General features: G+C 35.3%; 1 protein-coding gene across 1 annotated transcript; it reads left to right on the top strand.

Annotated features, from left to right (window-relative positions):
• The first annotated feature begins 8,997 nt into the window (after nt 1–8,997).
• Nucleotides 8,998–17,323, top strand: LOC114367879 (DNA-directed RNA polymerase II subunit RPB2-like). Its single transcript, XM_028325115.1, has 25 exons — nt 8,998–9,333; nt 9,646–9,867; nt 9,962–10,252; nt 10,438–10,635; nt 11,313–11,377; nt 11,472–11,558; nt 11,642–11,762; nt 11,854–11,898; nt 11,979–12,116; nt 12,213–12,285; nt 12,480–12,556; nt 12,658–12,765; nt 12,851–12,967; nt 13,168–13,323; nt 13,402–13,506; nt 13,614–13,739; nt 13,819–13,896; nt 13,998–14,093; nt 14,182–14,297; nt 14,383–14,452; nt 14,562–14,615; nt 14,692–14,835; nt 15,357–15,656; nt 16,046–16,468; nt 16,560–17,323. The coding sequence occupies exons 1-25, from the start codon at nt 9,079–9,081 to the stop codon at nt 16,671–16,673; spliced, it is 3,579 nt and encodes a 1,192-aa protein (XP_028180916.1). The 5' UTR covers nt 8,998–9,078; the 3' UTR covers nt 16,674–17,323.
• Nucleotides 17,324–18,240: the final 917 nt, after the last annotated feature.

Raw genomic sequence — 18,240 nt, 5'->3', positions numbered from 1 at the left:
ACCTATTTGAGTCACTATATGACATTAATACAAAATATCCAATTGAAAATTAGACAAAAAGTCTCCCCCGTAAAAATAAGTTATTTTTTGAATCTGAAAATTTATAACAAAATTATTTCTCAACAGTTTTTTTATCCTCTTTAGTTGTTTCACACTTATTTTTATTATGTAAAAGTTTGATTTTTGTTTTTTTCATTCAAACAAAATTAATTATCTTAAAATTATTTTTAAGCAAACTTATCCGAATAATAGCGGATTCTGATTATAATAAATTATAACAATAATCAATTTGATTGTTAAAATAATTTAATTTTAACAAGTATTCTATAAAAAAAACACTCTAAAAAGAAAATCGTTTACTTGTTTAATTTTTGTTTCTTACTGGAATATATACATTATTTCCCGGTTCTCGCCACCCTTGTGAGAAAACTCCAAGTCCATTGACTGCTCCTCTCGCCTATATATACACCACTCCCTACATTTCATTTTTACCGAACTAAAAACAACATTTTGGGGCAAACTGCCCTAAAGGGGGCACTTTTACAAACTTATTCTCCAAATAGGGCTGTTTTCAAAATAATTTCACAATGGTGTTGTTTTCTACGTAAAGTGCATGCAAAAACCATGCAAACCGCCAGCCTCATTGGCACGTTTGCTGTGGCTGTGACACATGGTGAAGACGCCACTGCCACTGGTGGGTTCCTTGGTGTCGCTAGCCCTATTGGCGATTTCACCATGCAGGGGGGAGTAGCCAGTCAATCTAGCAAGTTACAGGCTAGGGTGCAGGCTTGTCAGCCTTTTCAGGCTTTTCAGTTGGCAGGGGCTGGGGTATAGGCAAAAGGGAAGTAGCCACTGGCATTGACGAGTTAGGCTAAATGGGAGTAGCCAGTGGCTTTAGCGATTTAGGCTAAATGGAAGTAGCCATTGACTTTGGCAATTTAGGGTCTTTAAATAGGTAGCGCGTCTTCAAAATTGCTTCAGTGTTTTGAAAACTTGCTGAAACCCTCAAAATTTGCCTTCTTGAAGTATAAATTTGTCAGCCTTCAAGGTTCGAAATTCCCAATCAAACAATTCTGTGGCATCAAAATTTTTTTTGAAGTAATTTTTTTAGGCCGGAATAAAGTTTGAATGTGAAGTTTTTATTATTATTTTAATTAAATTAGCTTTATATTCGATATGTTTGTTCGTGTGTGTTAAAAATTTGTGAGGGTTGAAGTAAAAGTGTGTCTAAAATAAATAAAAAAATTATGCCATCATGTTTATTTGAAGAAAATATTTTGAGTCCAAAAAAAATATTTTGAATATGAAGTTTTTAGTATTTTTTTAATTAGATTAGGTTGGTGTTGATGGTTTGTTAGTGTGTTAAAAATTGATGAACCTTGTACTTTCAACTGTGTTTAAAATAAAAAAAAATTTGTAGCATCATATTTATTTGAAATAAGTATTTTGAGTGTGGAATTTTTTTTAATATGAAGTTGTAGTATTTTTTTAATTAAATTAGGTTGATGTTCATGGTTTGTTGGTGTGTGTTAAAAATTTATGAGCGTTCAACTTGAACGGTGTTTAAAATAAAATACTTTTTGGCATTATATTTATTTGAAGTAAGTATGTTGAGTGTGGAAAAAATTTCAATATGAAGTGTGCAGTATTTTTTTAATTAGATTAGGTTGGGGTTGATGTTGTGTGTCTTTATAATAATAACTTCGTTGATGCTTTGTAATGTAATTAAAATGTCTATTTTGAAAGTGTTCTTTGATGCTTTGTTCTGCCTTTTTAAATTTATACTTTTATGTTTTTGACATCATATTTATTTTAATGTATTTGTAGTAATTTTTTAATTATTTTGAAGTTATTATTGTTAAAATTAATTATTTATAATACTAACTTCGTTCATGGTTTATGTTGCCTTTAAAATTACTACCTTGAAATTGTTCATGTTTTTTAAGTGTCTATCATCATATTTATTTGAAGTTAATAATTTTTTTTAGAATAAAGTTTTAATGTGAAGTTCCAGTAAAGGGACTTTTTGTGATTACATTTTATTATTTTGAATTTATTATGATTAATTATTTAAAATATTGTTTTTGTAGATACATCATGAATTCGGTTATAACAGTGTTGTATTTCAATGGAAGAGTATATGAAGAGAATGATGGTGTAATATTTGAAGGCAGTAAAAAAGTGATTCAGATTAAACATGAAATTAGTTTCAATGCTTTGAAGAAAAAAATTGGAGATAAGGTAAAGTTAGAAAATAATGAAATTATTTTTGCTATCAGTTGTAGATTTTTAGTGTCTGGAAAATATGTTGCGTTGCAAATTTGTGATGACGAAGATGTTGAAACCATGCTCGAAAGATTTCAACAACAAGATCAAATGTCAGTTCTGGAATTGTACATAGAAAAGGATGTGGCTGGTGGTTTTATGTTTCATTCTGCAAATTCTCTTACATCATGTGGAAATAATTTATCTAATAATGAGGCGCAATCGCCAAAAAATGTGAGCAATTTACATGGTGATGAAGATTATGATGATTATCTTGTGTCTAACTCATACGTTGAAGAGTCTTTAGACGAAGATGATAGTATTGATGGTATATCTGATACAAACAATGAAGTCACCGACATGATTCAATCAATATGAATTGTTTACCCAACAGAAGGTATAATTTCCTCTATAAAAAAATAGGTGAATACATTTATCATTTGATGACAATTGTATTTAATGCTAAATAAGTATGATTTGAAATTTGTTTTTTGAACTATTAGGTGTACAAGGAATTCAAAATCTATTTTGGAATGATGCTTTGCATTATAACAATATCAACTGGAGTCATCCTGATGAGGATGACATTTGTGGTTTGGAGATGCCATCGAGTTTTAATGTTGGCCAAGAATTATATGTTGGCATGGATTTTGATAGTAAAGATGCGGTCAAAAATGCAATCAAACTATATGTTATGAAGGTGCATCAAAGTTTCAAAGTTGTTGAAAGCAAATCGAATAAGTATGTCGTTTGTTGCTTGAATAAAAGCACAGAGTGTCCTTGCCTTTTCTATATGAGGGCAATTTTATCTAAAAAAACTGATTCATGGAAAGTCACACAATGGGGTGGACCACACACATGTCTCAATATGACCATGACACAAGATCACGAGAAGCGATTCAGATTTAATTGCTACTTATGTAGTAGGTACGTATTTTATGTTCATATTATACTACTTTTGCGTTAATTGTCATTTAAATTTTGTTATTTTATTGACAAGCATGATCAGAGAAGATCCATCAATAAAAGTTTATTTGATTCAAGAGAGGATTACAGTGAATTTGCCTACAAGGTGTCGTACAAAAAAGCTTGGTTGGCGAAACAAAAAGCCATTGCAATTGAATATGGCGATTGAGAAGAGCCATATGCGAAACTTTCGTCGTAGCTAACACACATGCAAAATCATTCTCCTAGATCATATTTTCAACTACTACATGACGATTTTATTATTGGGAATACGGTTAGTCGCGAACACCGTCAGTTTCATAGAGTGTTTTGGACTTTTGGTCAATGTAAAGAGGATTTCAAGTATTGTAAGTCAATCATACAAGTTGGCGACACACATTTGTACGGAAAATACCATGGGACCCTCTTAATGGCCACATCAGAAGATGGAAATGGTGGTGTCTTTCCTCTAGCATTCGCCATTGTCGAAGGTGAGACGTTAACAGCGTGGTCATGGTTTTTGGCACACTTGCGTGAACATGTTACAGATAAAAATGGTATTTGTCTCATATTTGATCGTCACGCGAGTATAAAGTCTACTGTGGCTAATGAAGCACTTGGTTGGCAACCTCTCCACGGTTATCATGTTTATTTCGTCCGACACATAGTAAGCAATTTCAATCACAAATTCAATGATGCCAAACAAAAAGAAATGTTGAAGAAATTGGGTAAGATTTCATTTATGATGGTCACGTTAATTTAAGTTTCATATATACTTAAAATTGTTGTTGCTAACTAATTTAATGCAGGCTACACTCCTTGCAAGCACATTTTTTTTATCAAAATTTAGAAAAATTCCGTCAACTGAGTCCAGCCATAGCAACATGGATTGATCGTATTTCAAAGGAAAAATGGACGATGGCTTATGATAGAGAAGGACGTCGATATGACCACATGACAACCAACCTCTCAAAATGTATAAATAAGGTTTTGAAGGATTGTCGCAACATACCGATAACAGTGTTGGTCAAATCAACATATAGTAGGTGTCGAAAGTACTTTGTTGATCGTGGCCGCCAAGCCCAAAGACAGTTAAATGAAGGACAAGTATATTGTTCTAATCTTGTTAAAGAACTTAGAAAAAAATCAAGAACAAGCTTGTTCGCAAATCGTTCGCGTGTATGATATCCACTCGACAAGGTTTGAAGTAGAGGAGACCTTCAATCCTATAACGCAACATGGCGGACAAAAGTGGACAGTTAACTTGAATGTCCATTATTGTCAATGCGGAAAGTATTTTGCGCTTCACTATCCATGTTCACACATTATTGCAACTTGTGGTTACGTGAGCATGAACTACTACCAATATATAGATCTTGTTTACACAAATGAGCACATCTTAAAAGCTTACTCCGCACAATGGTGGCCTATTGGGAATGAAGCGGCAATTCCTCCTTCTGATGATGCATGAACACTTATCCCTGACCCAACTACAATTCGTGCGAAAGGTCGGCCAAAATCAACAAGGATAAGGAATGGGATGGATTGGCTCGAACCATCTGAGCACCGACAAAAATGTAATAGATGTGGAGTAGAAGGGCACAACAGGCGTCGATGTCCAATGCAATCTGACCATGGGAGTTGTTCATTTAATTGATTTATGTATGTTAGACGAGTGACTTGTATTGGTTTAAGTTCTCTTGAATGTATTTAGTTTGTGGTCTTCAATGAAATCGTTAGTTAGTAACATTACTTATTTTGGTTTGTGTAGTTTAGTTTTTTTTTAACATTAGATATTTTGGAATGTAGCAGTCTCTTAATGGCTTGCGACATATTGGCTTGTTTGATTTTTTACGTCTACATAAGATGGACCTTAAAATTGGCTTGCAACAACCTATAGCTTTGATTGATGAGGCAGGGTGATGTTTTTTCCCTGAAATCTATGCTGCTTCTTATGAAGAACCTTATAATTTGAGCAAACAGGTAGCTAGAAAAAGTCCAGACTGATGCATCTAATGAAATAAAATTACATTTAGAAGTTGAAATAAATGGGTCAATCCAGGTTGAGTGAGTGGGGAGTCCAATGGAGTATCTGGATCAAAGTGCACATATGACATTGATGTTCATCGTTAGTTAGTAACATTAGTTATTTTGGTTTGTCTACTTTAGTTTTTTTTTAACTTTATTTATTATTATAGTTTGATGCGCGACATAAAATGTATCCATTAGTAAGCCTTAATAAATTGCATATGATAGATTAAGTGTCAAATTCAAATGACAAACATACAACAACAAATTTAAACAGAAACATGAAAATCATTCATTATGATGTCTGTGATGACGGGAGGATGCGCCACATAGTCGATCCCATCTTTGCGCTTGACGATTAGGATTTCTTCTGCCCCGATGTCTCCCCGCTTCTACTTGGTCAGCCTCAACAAAAAATTCGTGACGCAAATCAACACCTAATAAGTCACCCATATCAGGTATTGCTCCGGGTACATTCCATTGCAGACCTAATGGGGCATTAGGTGTTGCAATTGGGGCATCGTGTTGCTGTGAAGGGGTCATAGTCGGTCATGAAAAATGAGGATGTGTTTCCGCAACACCACCGAATGAATGTTCGCTTGCAGAAGTATCAATGTGATGACCTTCAAAGGGATACTGATACATCTGTGAAGGATACTGAGAAAATGTTGGTGGCGTGTAATACATTCCATGGCCACCATTTGTTGGGAATATTCTTCCGCTTCAACAACCTCCCTTCGTCTGCCTATGCCTTGAGTTTCAACACTTGACTGAAGAATGTGAAACTCTTGTGCTGGAAATTGACGCTCTGATGCTGGACCATGTGACACAGGCTCAGTGATTCTCTCTTGCTCTTCGGATAAAATCATTATTTTTGTCCCATAAGGCACAAAATCATCAACTGTCCATGTGTTCCTCCCTTGTGATGACACCATATACTGTAATGTCTCTGCAACTTTAGCCTGCAATTATTAGGGAGAGGAAATTAATGCCGATGCTTTAAAAAATAATTTGAACTTAAATATTCAAAAACAAATAAATACCAATGTAGCTATGTTTGCATTCTTCGGGTCGACAAACATCTTCATTTTTCGCCTATACCAGACCATGTAGTCGGAGTTAAAACTCAATAGGCCCTCTTGTCGAGGATAAACGTCGACCCTAAACTCAACTCGATTGTTCCATTGACTGATCATTGGGGCGAACAGTTGTCCCCAATTTTCATCTTGTTTGCCTTTCAGTGTTATGCCATGGATATTCAGTGGTTGCGAAGGACACTCGGGAATAAGTTGTTGCATTCCAAATTATTGCAAAACTCTATCGGGTTGGTGCCACTCAACAACATGGAAACAAATGAGTGGCACCACCGCGCACCATGCTACACTTCCAACCAAATTGGAGGTAACGCTGACATAATAGTTACTGTGTAAGGCTCCCACAGAAACTGCATACAATAATACATTTGTTAATTTTCACTGAAACATGACATATTATTTATTATTTAACCAATACATTACGATTTTCTTACCTCATGTTGTTTCATGATATCCAATTTGCGAGACGAAAAACTATCAGATCATCATTGTCAATATGCTGATTTCCACGTCGCAGCCACCTACAAAAAATATGAAATCATCATTGCCCACACGTTACATTATTAATTATTTTCAAATAAAATCTAATTTTTTAAACGACTAACTTGTGTCTGAATGGTTTATTTTCTATTACGGGAGGAATCCTCTTTGGAGCCTAAGTCGTGCATCGTTCCCATGCCCACATTTGGGTTAAGATGCACATATCTCCGATGATTTAGTTTTGTAATGGGTGGCGCTGCACATCTCTCTATGTAAAAAAGCAAGCATGACAAGTCCCTATGCATACGTGCTGCACTGTCCAAAGTCACGTAAAAATTGCAGATACCTTAGGGAAACTTTGCTACTGCTTTTCTCAACAAATAGGACACCTCCTATGAATCTAAGGATCCATGCACGGGTAAACCTTTATAGTTGTTGTACGTCACCGTCATGGTTATTTAATTGTGAAAAATGGTGAGCCAACCAACTTAATTTAACCACACTGCCTTGAAGTTCACCTTCCTGTGGTCTGACTCCTAACAATTCTTCACATAAATCAGCCCAATCAAGATTTGTTGGACCAATTAATGGTGCCCGATCAACACGGAGACCTAATAATACAGAGACATCTTGAAGAGTAATCGCACACTCTCCGCATCTCATGTGAAACGTATGTGTTTCAGGCCTCCATCTTTCAATCAAGGCAGTAATTAATGTCGCATTTATTTTTAGGTATTTCATCTTCATTATCCAATAAGTTTTACCAAATTGCCGAAGTAGAGGAATAATTTCCTCTGGTATTTCTTCTTGCCCTTAATACGTGGGGACAGCTCGTCTGATGTGTAATTTTCTGTCTTCTTTCCCATTCCAAACATGTTCTGAAACATGCTTAGCTTGCATTCATAAAACGTCACCATCAATTGGACCAGACTTAATTTGTATATTTGATGAACATGATGAGGAAGATGTCATTGATACTGTAAAATAAAATAGAATACAATAAATTGACAAAAAAAAATTATACATTACAAAAAATTAATTAAATATACATACCAAATAACTAAAATTTGAATAAATAACAGAATACATATATTTGAATAATAAAATATATGATACAAATAATAAAATTTAAATATACTCTCCAAATAAATTAAAATACATGCAATAAATTAAAATACTCTACAAATAACAAAATTTAAAATTTAAAATACATACATAAATTTAAATAAATTATCAATTTTTTTTTTCAATTAACAAATTTTAAATTAAATAACATATATTATACAAATAAATTAAAATAAATCAAAAAATTACTATGGAAACAAAAATTTAAACAATATATATAAAAAATAATACCATACAAACTAAATAAGTACCATACAAACATTATAACTAAAAATAAGTACCATACCCATAATAATGTATCATATATTTCAATAAAAAGTTAAAATAAGTAAACTAAATAATATTAACATTCTAACTAATTAACATAGTATATGAAACTAATAACTTACAATAACTAAAACTAATGTAATATGTAAAATTTAAACTAAACCTAATCTACCATATAAAATTAAGAACTAAAAATAAACTATACAAAATTAATAAGTTACAATATCTAAAACTATTCCATTATATATAAACTTTATAATATCTAAAGCAACTAATTTAATTATCAGAACACAAACATCTAAATAAATAAAACACACAGAATATTAAATAAATAACTTACTAAGGTTTTGACAAAATGGAAGAACACGAAGGAAAAAGAGATGAAGCTTTCGTTCTCGCTATAAGGTTTTCTCCGTCAAAGCTCACTTTCACTCTCATTTAAGGGGATTTTATAATCCACCAAGCTTAAATCGCCAACAGGGATGGCGATATCCTCGAAGCCCAAGTCGCCAGCAGCAATGGCAACTTCTCCATCCACGCTGGACTCATCAATGGAAGTGGTGACAACCACTGGTCAATAGGGCTGACGGTTTGCATGATTTTTACATGTCATTTACGTAGAAAACAACACCATTATGGCATTAGTTAGACAACAACCCTATTTGAGAAATAAGTTTACAAAAATGCCCCCTTTATGACAATTTGTCACATTTTGGGCACTCCTCTATGAGGGTTTAGTTTCACTCCTCGCACACTCACACACTTCCGTGTCTCTATTTTAAGTCCCATCACTTACATAACAAAACAACACAAAATTCAATTCAAAACCTTAATTCAAACCTAACTAACGTAAACCTCTCTCCCGCGAGAAGCCATGGATTTGGAAGAGGAACAGGAGTACGACGAGCAAATGATGGAGGAAGAAGACGACGAGGAAGAGATCACGCAGGAAGACGCGTGGGCAGTTATATCTGCATACTTCGAAGAGAAAGGCCTCGTTCGTCAACAACTCGATTCCTTCGACGAGTTCATCCAGAACACCATGCAGGAAATTGTCGATGAGTCAGCAGATATTGAAATTCGACCCGAGTCGCAGCACAATCCCGGTCACCAATCCGATTTCGCCGAAGTATGCACCTTCTATTCACTCTTTGTGAGGTTAACAATAATAATTTATTTTTTTTATTGGTAAATGTTGAGTTGTTAGTTTTTGTTAGCGGGAGATTCGAACATTCGAATCCCGCAACGTTCCCACCTTTCCATTCTCCCTTCACCACTTAGAACAACCTTATATCATCCTGGGAAGAGGCGAAAGGTCGCGGGCTCGATCTCCTCTACTAACAAAAACTAACAAACTAACATTTGCTGATAAAAAAAATTCTGTTTATTAGGTTAACAATAACAATAATCATGATGACTTGATTTGGTTCAATTTGCGCAGACCATTTACAAGATCAGTTTCGGTCAGATTTACTTGAGTAAGCCTATGATGACGGAGTCTGATGGAGAAACCGCCACGTTGTTCCCCAAGGCTGCTAGGTTAAGGAACCTTACGTATTCTGCTCCTTTGTATGTTGATGTCTCCAAAAGGGTCATCAAGAAGGGACACGACGGTGAAGAGGTCACTGAGGCCCAGGATTTCACCAAAGTTTTCATTGGCAAGGTGTCTGTCTGTCTAAGTTTAGTGTTGCTGTTCAATGCTTAAGCTCAATGACTTGATTAGTTAGTTAGTGATTACTCTTTTTTATTTTTTGTAGGTTCCTATAATGCTTCGGTCTAGTTATTGCACCTTGTACCAGAATTCGGAGAAGGATTTGACTGAGCTTGGGGAGTGTCCGTACGACCAAGGCGGGTATTTCATTATTAATGGGAGTGAGAAGGTTCTGATTGCTCAGGAGAAGATGAGCACCAACCATGTCTACGTGTTCAAGAAGAGGCAGCCCAACAAGTATGCCTATGTGGCCGAAGTTCGGTCCATGGCAGAGTCGCAGAACAGACCGCCCAGTACTATGTTTGTGCGCATGCTCTCTCGGACTAGTTCCAAAGGGGTAAATGCTAATTGTGCAATGTAGATATTTTTGGGCAAGTTGTTTTTTTGCAGTGGTGTGCTTTATTTTATGCAATGTCTAATATTATGGATTTTTACCCTTTCAGGGTTCTTCAGGACAATATATTCGCAGTGGTGTGCTTTATTTTATGCGATGTCTAATATTATGGACTTTTACCCTTTCAGGGTTCTTCAGGACAATATATACGTGCCACTCTTCCTTACATTCGAACGGAAATTCCCATCATTATTGTGTTTCGAGCATTGGGGTTTGTTGCTGATAAAGATATTCTAGAGCATATATGTTATGACTTCTCATATACTCAAATGATGGAGCTGCTACGTCCTTCCCTGGAAGAAGCGTTTGTAATTCAAAATCAACAGGTGGGTTATGCTAGTTTTATACTTGATTGCAGCCACAGCGGTGCTTGCTTATCTAGTCTATAATTTACAATAATTCCTAGTGAGATTAAGATCATTATACAGTCCCTTCCCATTTCAGTCTCTGACTTGTTATTCCCTTGCTCAGGAGACCAAATAGTATTTCCTCCCTGAATTGCAATATTTTATGTTACCCAGCTTAGTTCAGTCTGCGTGTTCTACTTTAAATTCTTTTCTTTTATATATTGCAATATTATTCTCTTCCTTACTGCACTCCCTTTCCATATGATTGCCGTCATCTTATTTTGCAGTGGAATGTTTATTTTTAATTTCAGATGATTGAAAACTGGTATTATTAGTGAATACGGTAATGGTTATTTCTTTTTAATTTCAGATTATTCAAAACTTATATTATTAGTGAAATATGGTATCATTTTATTCACTTTTTTAATACTCCACTAGTTGAAAACAGACACTTCGTGCCTTGTCACGAACTCATGATTGAGGAGTTATCCTTTATAATAATGGTTGTGATTGAAAGGTAGTTTTTAGGTCCAGTTAAAGGTAAAACAGTCTAAAAAATGTGTACACGAAAGATGGGTATCACCTTTATTATTAGAAGATGCATTTAACATTAGGTAATTTTGTTTTATTTTCTAATAAATTTATCTTAACTGCAGGTTGCACTTGACTACATTGGGAAAAGAGGAGCAACTGTAGGTGTGACAAAGGAAAAGAGAATTAAGTGAGTTGAGTTGAATTTCTATAAAAACCTGAGGATGATTTCCGTGACACCCTTTATTAAGATGCAAGGGTTACACTTGTATGATACTCTGCAGGTATGCTAAGGAGATCCTTCAAAAGGAGATGCTCCCTCATGTTGGCGTTGGAGAATATTGTGAGACCAAGAAAGCTTACTATTTTGGGTATGTTTATTCTTTTTCAGATCCTGTGTTTTCATTTTCATGACTTAGTGAGTATTTATTATTATACTACCATTACCCCACAGATATATCATTCACCGGCTACTGCTGTGTGCACTTGGGCGGAGGGCTGAGGATGATAGGGATCATTATGGAAACAAGAGGCTGGATCTGGCTGGTCCTTTACTTGGTGGTCTTTTCAGAATGGTTTGTTTATGATATTACCCAATTTCATTTGTCTTTTTATATAGTAACTTTCTGATTAGTCAACTCCTGGTTACTGTAACTTGTGATGCAGCTATTCAGAAAGCTAACGAGAGATGTCAGGGGATATGTACAGAAGGTTTGTTCTGACTTCAAATTACATCTATTGCTGTATTCATTTTGCATTTCCTAAACCTTTGTACCCCATGAATGGTGCAGTGTGTTGATAATGGGAAAGATGTTAATCTGCAATTTGCTATCAAAGCAAAAACCATCACAAGTGGACTTAAATACTCACTTGCTACTGGTAACTGGGGGCAAGCAAATGCTGCAGGGACTAGAGCTGGAGTTTCACAGGTATGAATATAAATTATTACATTATCATTCAAGTAATCATTTTTCTATGTCTTACATAGAAGAAATAAGATTGATGTTTTTGATTTTCTGCTTCAGGTGCTGAATCGTTTAACTTATGCATCCACTTTATCTCACTTGCGAAGATTGAATTCCCCAATAGGGCGTGAAGGTAAACTTTCTTGGCTATGATCCAGCCTTCAATACTTCCCTCCCCACCTGTACATTGCTTGCATAAATTAATATCATTAATGCAATATGGTAATGCATTCTCAGTTGTTTCTTTAGATTATGCACTATTGCACTATTGCTTGTTTGCCTAAGTTGTAATTTTTATTGTTTTCTTCCTTCCCCTTTTTATTCCAGGGAAGTTGGCCAAACCAAGACAGCTGCATAATTCACAATGGGGAATGATGTGTCCAGCAGAAACACCCGAAGGACAAGTGTGTATTTTGCTTTCCAAGCATACTCCTATATTACTACTTAGTATGAGGAACTCATCTTACTCTCTGGTATTTATGAGTGTGATTGGGCTATTATATAGGCCTGTGGACTGGTGAAGAATCTGGCATTGATGGTCTACATAACAGTTGGTTCAGCAGCATATCCTATTCTGGAGTTTTTGGAAGAATGGGGCACAGAGAATTTTGAGGTTAACGGCTTTCCTGCATAAAGTTAATTTGTTTCTCTCTATATATGATTTCTTGTTTAAATTTGTTTATTCTCCTTCCACATAGGAAATCTCTCCTGCAGTGATTCCTCAAGCCACAAAAATTTTTGTAAATGGTTGCTGGATGGGTATCCATCGTGACCCTGATATGTTGGTGAGAACATTGAAAAAGCTAAGACGTCGGGTAAACTATCATTTCACTTTTGATGTTTTTACAGCCTTTTTTTTTTCAATTTATCTGTCAGCTAATAGCAAATCCCCCTCCCCCCAAACTAAATAAGATAGCATGATATAGTAGATAAGAAATGATAATGGTATTTCCATTTTTTTAGTTGCTTAGATTTTAATTGCTGTGTGGGGCTGATGGCTCTTCATGCGGTGCAGGTTGATGTGAACACTGAAGTTGGGGTTGTCAGAGATATCCGTCTTAAAGAATTGCGTATATATACAGATTATGGTCGTTGCAGTCGTCCTTTATTCATTGTGGATAAGCAAAGGCTTCTCATAAAGAAGAAGGATATTCATGCTTTACAACAGAGGGTGAGCCAGTGGTAACTGCAGTATATCTTAGGAGCTGATATTGTTTCAGTAATTGCTTAACTCATTCAATTGCTTCAGGAATCCCCTGAAGATGGCGGATGGCATGATCTAGTGTCCAAGGGCTTTATAGAATATATTGACACGGAAGAAGAAGAGACTACAATGATTTCCATGACAATTAATGTTAGTACTATAGTTCTTGATTTGGGAAATGTTATACCCTTTATATTTATGTTCCTAAATGCAAATTAATAAAGCAACAAAAAATGATTATTGAATAAATGTTACAGGATCTTGTACAAGCTAGGATCAATCCAGAAGATGCATATTCCGATACTTACACTCATTGTGAAATCCACCCATCACTAATTCTGGGTGTATGTGCTTCCATTATACCATTTCCTGATCACAATCAGGTAAATATGGTGCTTTTTGTGTACTCATTCTGATTAATACACATTATCCATCTCACTTACCTTTGGATGGTGCAATCAGTCCCCACGTAACACTTATCAGTCTGCAATGGGAAAGCAAGCAATGGGAATATATGTTACAAACTACCAGTTTCGAATGGTATTGTTTGCTTCTTTTTTGTGATTATTGTGTGCCTGCTTTTTTCGTTTGTGTTTTACCTGACACTGAATTTTACTTTATGTTTTTGCTCCATTACTTAGGATACCTTGGCCTATGTTTTATATTATCCACAAAAGCCACTGGTCACTACAAGAGCCATGGAGCATCTTCATTTCCGTCAACTCCCAGCTGGAATTGTAAATTCTTGCTTCCTTTATTTATATAATTTTATCATTATGTTGACAATTAAAACATTCTAATATATTTATCACACATGTGTCTTAGAATGCCATTGTATCCATTGCCTGTTACTCTGGTTATAATCAAGAAGATTCTGTCATCATGAACCAATCGTCAATAGACCGTGGATTCTTTCGGTCTCTGTTTTTCCGTTCATATAGGTACGTCTGCCCTTAATTAGATATTCTCCTTTAGGTTGCCATGTTTGTGATTTTTATGATATGCTGCATTCTTATCTTTTTATAGAGATGAAGAGAAGAAGATGGGAACCCTAGTGAAAGAAGATTTTGGCCGTCCAGATAGAGCTAACACCATGGTGAGAATTTTGGCTTTGGTAGCAAGCAACTATTCATGCATTGCAATTTTTATTTGGAAAAGAATATTGGTTTCTTGTTGGTGGTCTCTTACCAAGTTTCATTTTTCAGGGAATGAGACATGGTTCTTATGATAAGCTGGATGATGATGGTCTTGCCCCACCAGTAAGCATATCTGAATTTATGCTTTTTCGTTGTCTGTCCCCAAGAGTTTTTACCAGACATTATTATTATGAAATAGGGCACACGAGTATCTGGTGAGGATGTTATCATTGGAAAGACCACCCCAATATCTCAGGAGGAGGCACAGGGACAAGCTTTACGTTACACAAGGCGTGATCACAGCATAAGCTTACGTCACAGTGAAACTGGAATTGTTGATCAAGTAAAGTTTATCATATTCATTTACTTTAGTGTGTGGCCCAGTCCAATAAGGATAGCACCTTAAGGGTCTGCTCCTGTAGGAAGAGTTAGTTAGAGTAGTTAAATATGTATATACTATATAAACAGTTTGCTGGATAGGCAGTTAGTGAATAACCAGATTGTAACCTTGAGCAATTTGGTTCAGTTAGTGAATAATCAGATTGTAACCTTGAGCAATTGGTTCAGTCAAAGGGAAAGACCCTTTGGGGAGTCTTGTCTCCTGAGTGCATTCCTTAACTCACTCTCTCTCTCTCTCTCTCTCTCTCTCTTAACCTGGGTGCCTACATACATGTTGAGTTTGAGCCTATGTTGTGAATGTTTAATGAGAGGGAGGTTTTAAATTTTAATCATTAAATAAGAGTTGCTTGACAAAATTAAATTATAATTTCTATATGTGAAGAGCGTATTAATGTATTCCAGAATCCTGAATTCTGGGCATTACTTCTTTCATTACTGGATTATAATATTTTGTCCATTTTGTAGGTTTTGCTGACCACAAATGCTGATGGATTAAGATTTGTGAAAGTAAGAGTGAGATCTGTTCGTATACCACAGATTGGTGACAAATTCAGTAGTAGACATGGTCAGAAGGGGACAGTGGGTATGACTTATACACAAGAAGACATGCCATGGACTGTGGAAGGCATTACCCCTGATATTATTGTCAATCCACATGCTATTCCTTCTCGAATGACAATTGGTCAGCTTATTGAGTGTATCATGGGGAAGGTGGCAGCCCACATGGGAAAAGAGGGAGATGCAACTCCTTTTACAGATGTTACTGTAAGTAGCATTCTTCCATCCAATTTTCTGTCATGTAACAACAAATATTTGCTAGAAAGTGGAAATGCTTATGCATCCAGTTACATAAGAATAACTAGTTGGCAATATGTGTTCTTGTGGTATGTATTGTGACTGTGAGTAAGCTGTTATGGCTATGAAAATTTGTCTGCCCAGAAGTGAGCCAAGCAATTTGCTATTCACTATTGAACTATGAACCTAATCATGTAGAGCAAGTGTCTGTTGTGGTGGGTAAATTGTATCTTTTTATGTAAGAGTTGGTCAAAATGATTCCTCAACTTAACCTGTCGGAAAAATTATTGTTTTGTAGGTTTATCTCAAGACACATGTGATAATGTTTAAAAATTCTATCTTTTGTTACTATAATCCAGGTGGACAATATCAGTAAAGCTCTACACAAGTGTGGGTACCAAATGCGTGGTTTTGAGACCATGTACAATGGTCATACAGGGAGACGTCTCAGTGCAATGATTTTCCTTGGCCCTACATATTACCAAAGACTGAAGCATATGGTTGATGATAAGATCCATTCTCGTGGAAGGGGTCCAGTGCAGATCCTCACAAGGCAACCTGCTGAGGGACGCTCACGAGATGGAGGTCTCCGATTTGGAGAGATGGAACGAGATTGCATGATAGCTCATGGAGCTGCTCACTTTTTAAAGGAAAGGTTGTTTGATCAAAGTGATGCTTACAGGGTCCATGTATGTGAGCGTTGTGGGTTGATAGCTATTGCAAATCTCAAAAAGAATTCTTTTGAGTGCAGGGGGTGCAAGAACAAAACTGACATTGTTCAGGTGAATAACCATTTATCTTTTCTGGCAACACAGTCAAAGTCCAAGCTTTTCCATGTGCTGAATTCTTTTTTGCTTTTGATTGTCCATGTAGGTTTATATTCCTTATGCTTGTAAGCTCCTCTTCCAAGAGTTAATGGCTATGGCCATAGCTCCAAGAATGCTTACAAAGGAGGTCAAAACTACAAACCAAAAGAAGGGAGCCTGATAAACATGTTTGACGAAAGCCACTATTCTTATATTCTGACTCCAAAGCTCTCTGAGAATATGGATCAAACATGGTATCTAAATATACAAATTTGATTTGATATTGTTTTTCAAGTCTGAAATTACAGGAACCTTTCAAGTGTTGGGAAAGTCCCAAGCAAAAATAGTTTCGATACGTTCATTCTTGACGTTTCCCTTTGCGTTTTCTCTATTCAAGGGTGCTTGTTCCTAGCGACTAATATTACAGAGCATTGTATATATAATGGAAGCTTTTCAATTCCGAGAGCTTGTTTCATATTCACTAAGCAGAGATGGGTTAGAGGAAGTTTGTGTTGTGCAATTTTAGCGAGCCCTGTCTTAGAAAGCTGTGGAAGGTACTGGGTAGAAGTTTCTTGTTTCCAATCAACCATGAATTCCAGCTCCAATTTTGGGAATCCTTTTGTTGGTTTAGGGGGAGATCAAGAGGCGAATACTGTTTGAGTTGTATAAAAGAAGTTACCTGAATTAGATTATTTAAATTTCGTTGCAATGCTTGAGAGCTATGGTATATTGTACTTGTAACTCGAGACTCTGGCAATTTTAAGTTCAATTATTGTACAAAATAATGAAATGAGATAATTTATTTGACAACGTTGATTTGTGAGTTTTCTATTTACCATCGATTCTGGTTCCTTATCAACAGTAGTTTTGTTTTTGTACCAAGTATAGTTATAAGCCATATCTACAGCTGGTTTTCGTACCAATAGCGGCAGTCACCATATGCTCTTCATGGATTTCAGAACAATTCTATTTTGCGAAGGGATTTGCTCCTAACCAAATTTGGGGAAACATCCCACAAAAAAAAAAAAACAGTCCTGGAATTAAAAAATATGATATCCAAAAATATTCTTAATTTATTTTGGGGGATAAAATAAGTAATTTTAAAGTTATTTAAATTTGCACATTTAATTAGAGGTATTCTTATGCCTAATTGACTTCCAAAACCAAAATCAGGTTTCAAGACCATTTTCTTTTAAAGGTTTTTCTGTAGTTTTTCTTAATAAACTATGGTGACGACTTCTCTAATTTTAATGTATTTTTTGTCATCCTGCCATGACCCCAATTGCAACCTAGATTATTTGTAAATCAAGACACTTATATGACCCCAATTTTAATGTATTAGCATTATTCAATATAATAACAATATGATGATGTATGAGAGTTTGTAAATTAGGCAAAGATAAATTAACTAAATTGTAATTTTGGTCTCTCTCTTTCTCTTAAATTTTAGATTCATGATTTTGGTCTATATTTTTTTTTTTTGCGATTTTAGTTCCTACATTTTAGAAAATATGCAATTTTGATCCAAACCTTTATTTTGCATACATTTATTTCTTTTATTTGATATTTTAATTAATTTAATTATTTATTAACGGTACCTTAAATAAATATGTTATGGCTAAGATTCAATTGGAGCAAAATTAAAAAAAATGTATATAAAATTAAAAATTGGACTAAAGCTGCAAATTTTTTAAAATTTGGGAACTAAAATTATAAAAAAAAAAGGTAAAGTAAGGATGCCAACGGGG

This window comes from Glycine soja, chromosome 9, assembly GCF_004193775.1.
Source record: "Glycine soja cultivar W05 chromosome 9, ASM419377v2, whole genome shotgun sequence".
Classification (NCBI taxonomy): Eukaryota; Viridiplantae; Streptophyta; class Magnoliopsida; order Fabales; family Fabaceae; genus Glycine; species Glycine soja.
Note: the sequence above shows the minus strand (reverse complement) of the source record. Positions and strands in the feature narration are given on the sequence as shown.

Excerpts from the sequence above, each read along its gene's own strand:
- LOC114367879 (XM_028325115.1), top strand. The coding sequence starts at position 9,079 with ATGGATTTGGAAGAGGAACAGGAGTACGACGAGCAAATGATGGAGGAA. Across the intron at positions 12,286-12,479 it reads TTCCCCAATAGGGCGTGAAG|GGAAGTTGGCCAAACCAAGA; the intron begins GTAAACTTTCTT and ends TTTTTATTCCAG. Across the intron at positions 14,094-14,181 it reads GTCAACTCCCAGCTGGAATT|AATGCCATTGTATCCATTGC; the intron begins GTAAATTCTTGC and ends CATGTGTCTTAG.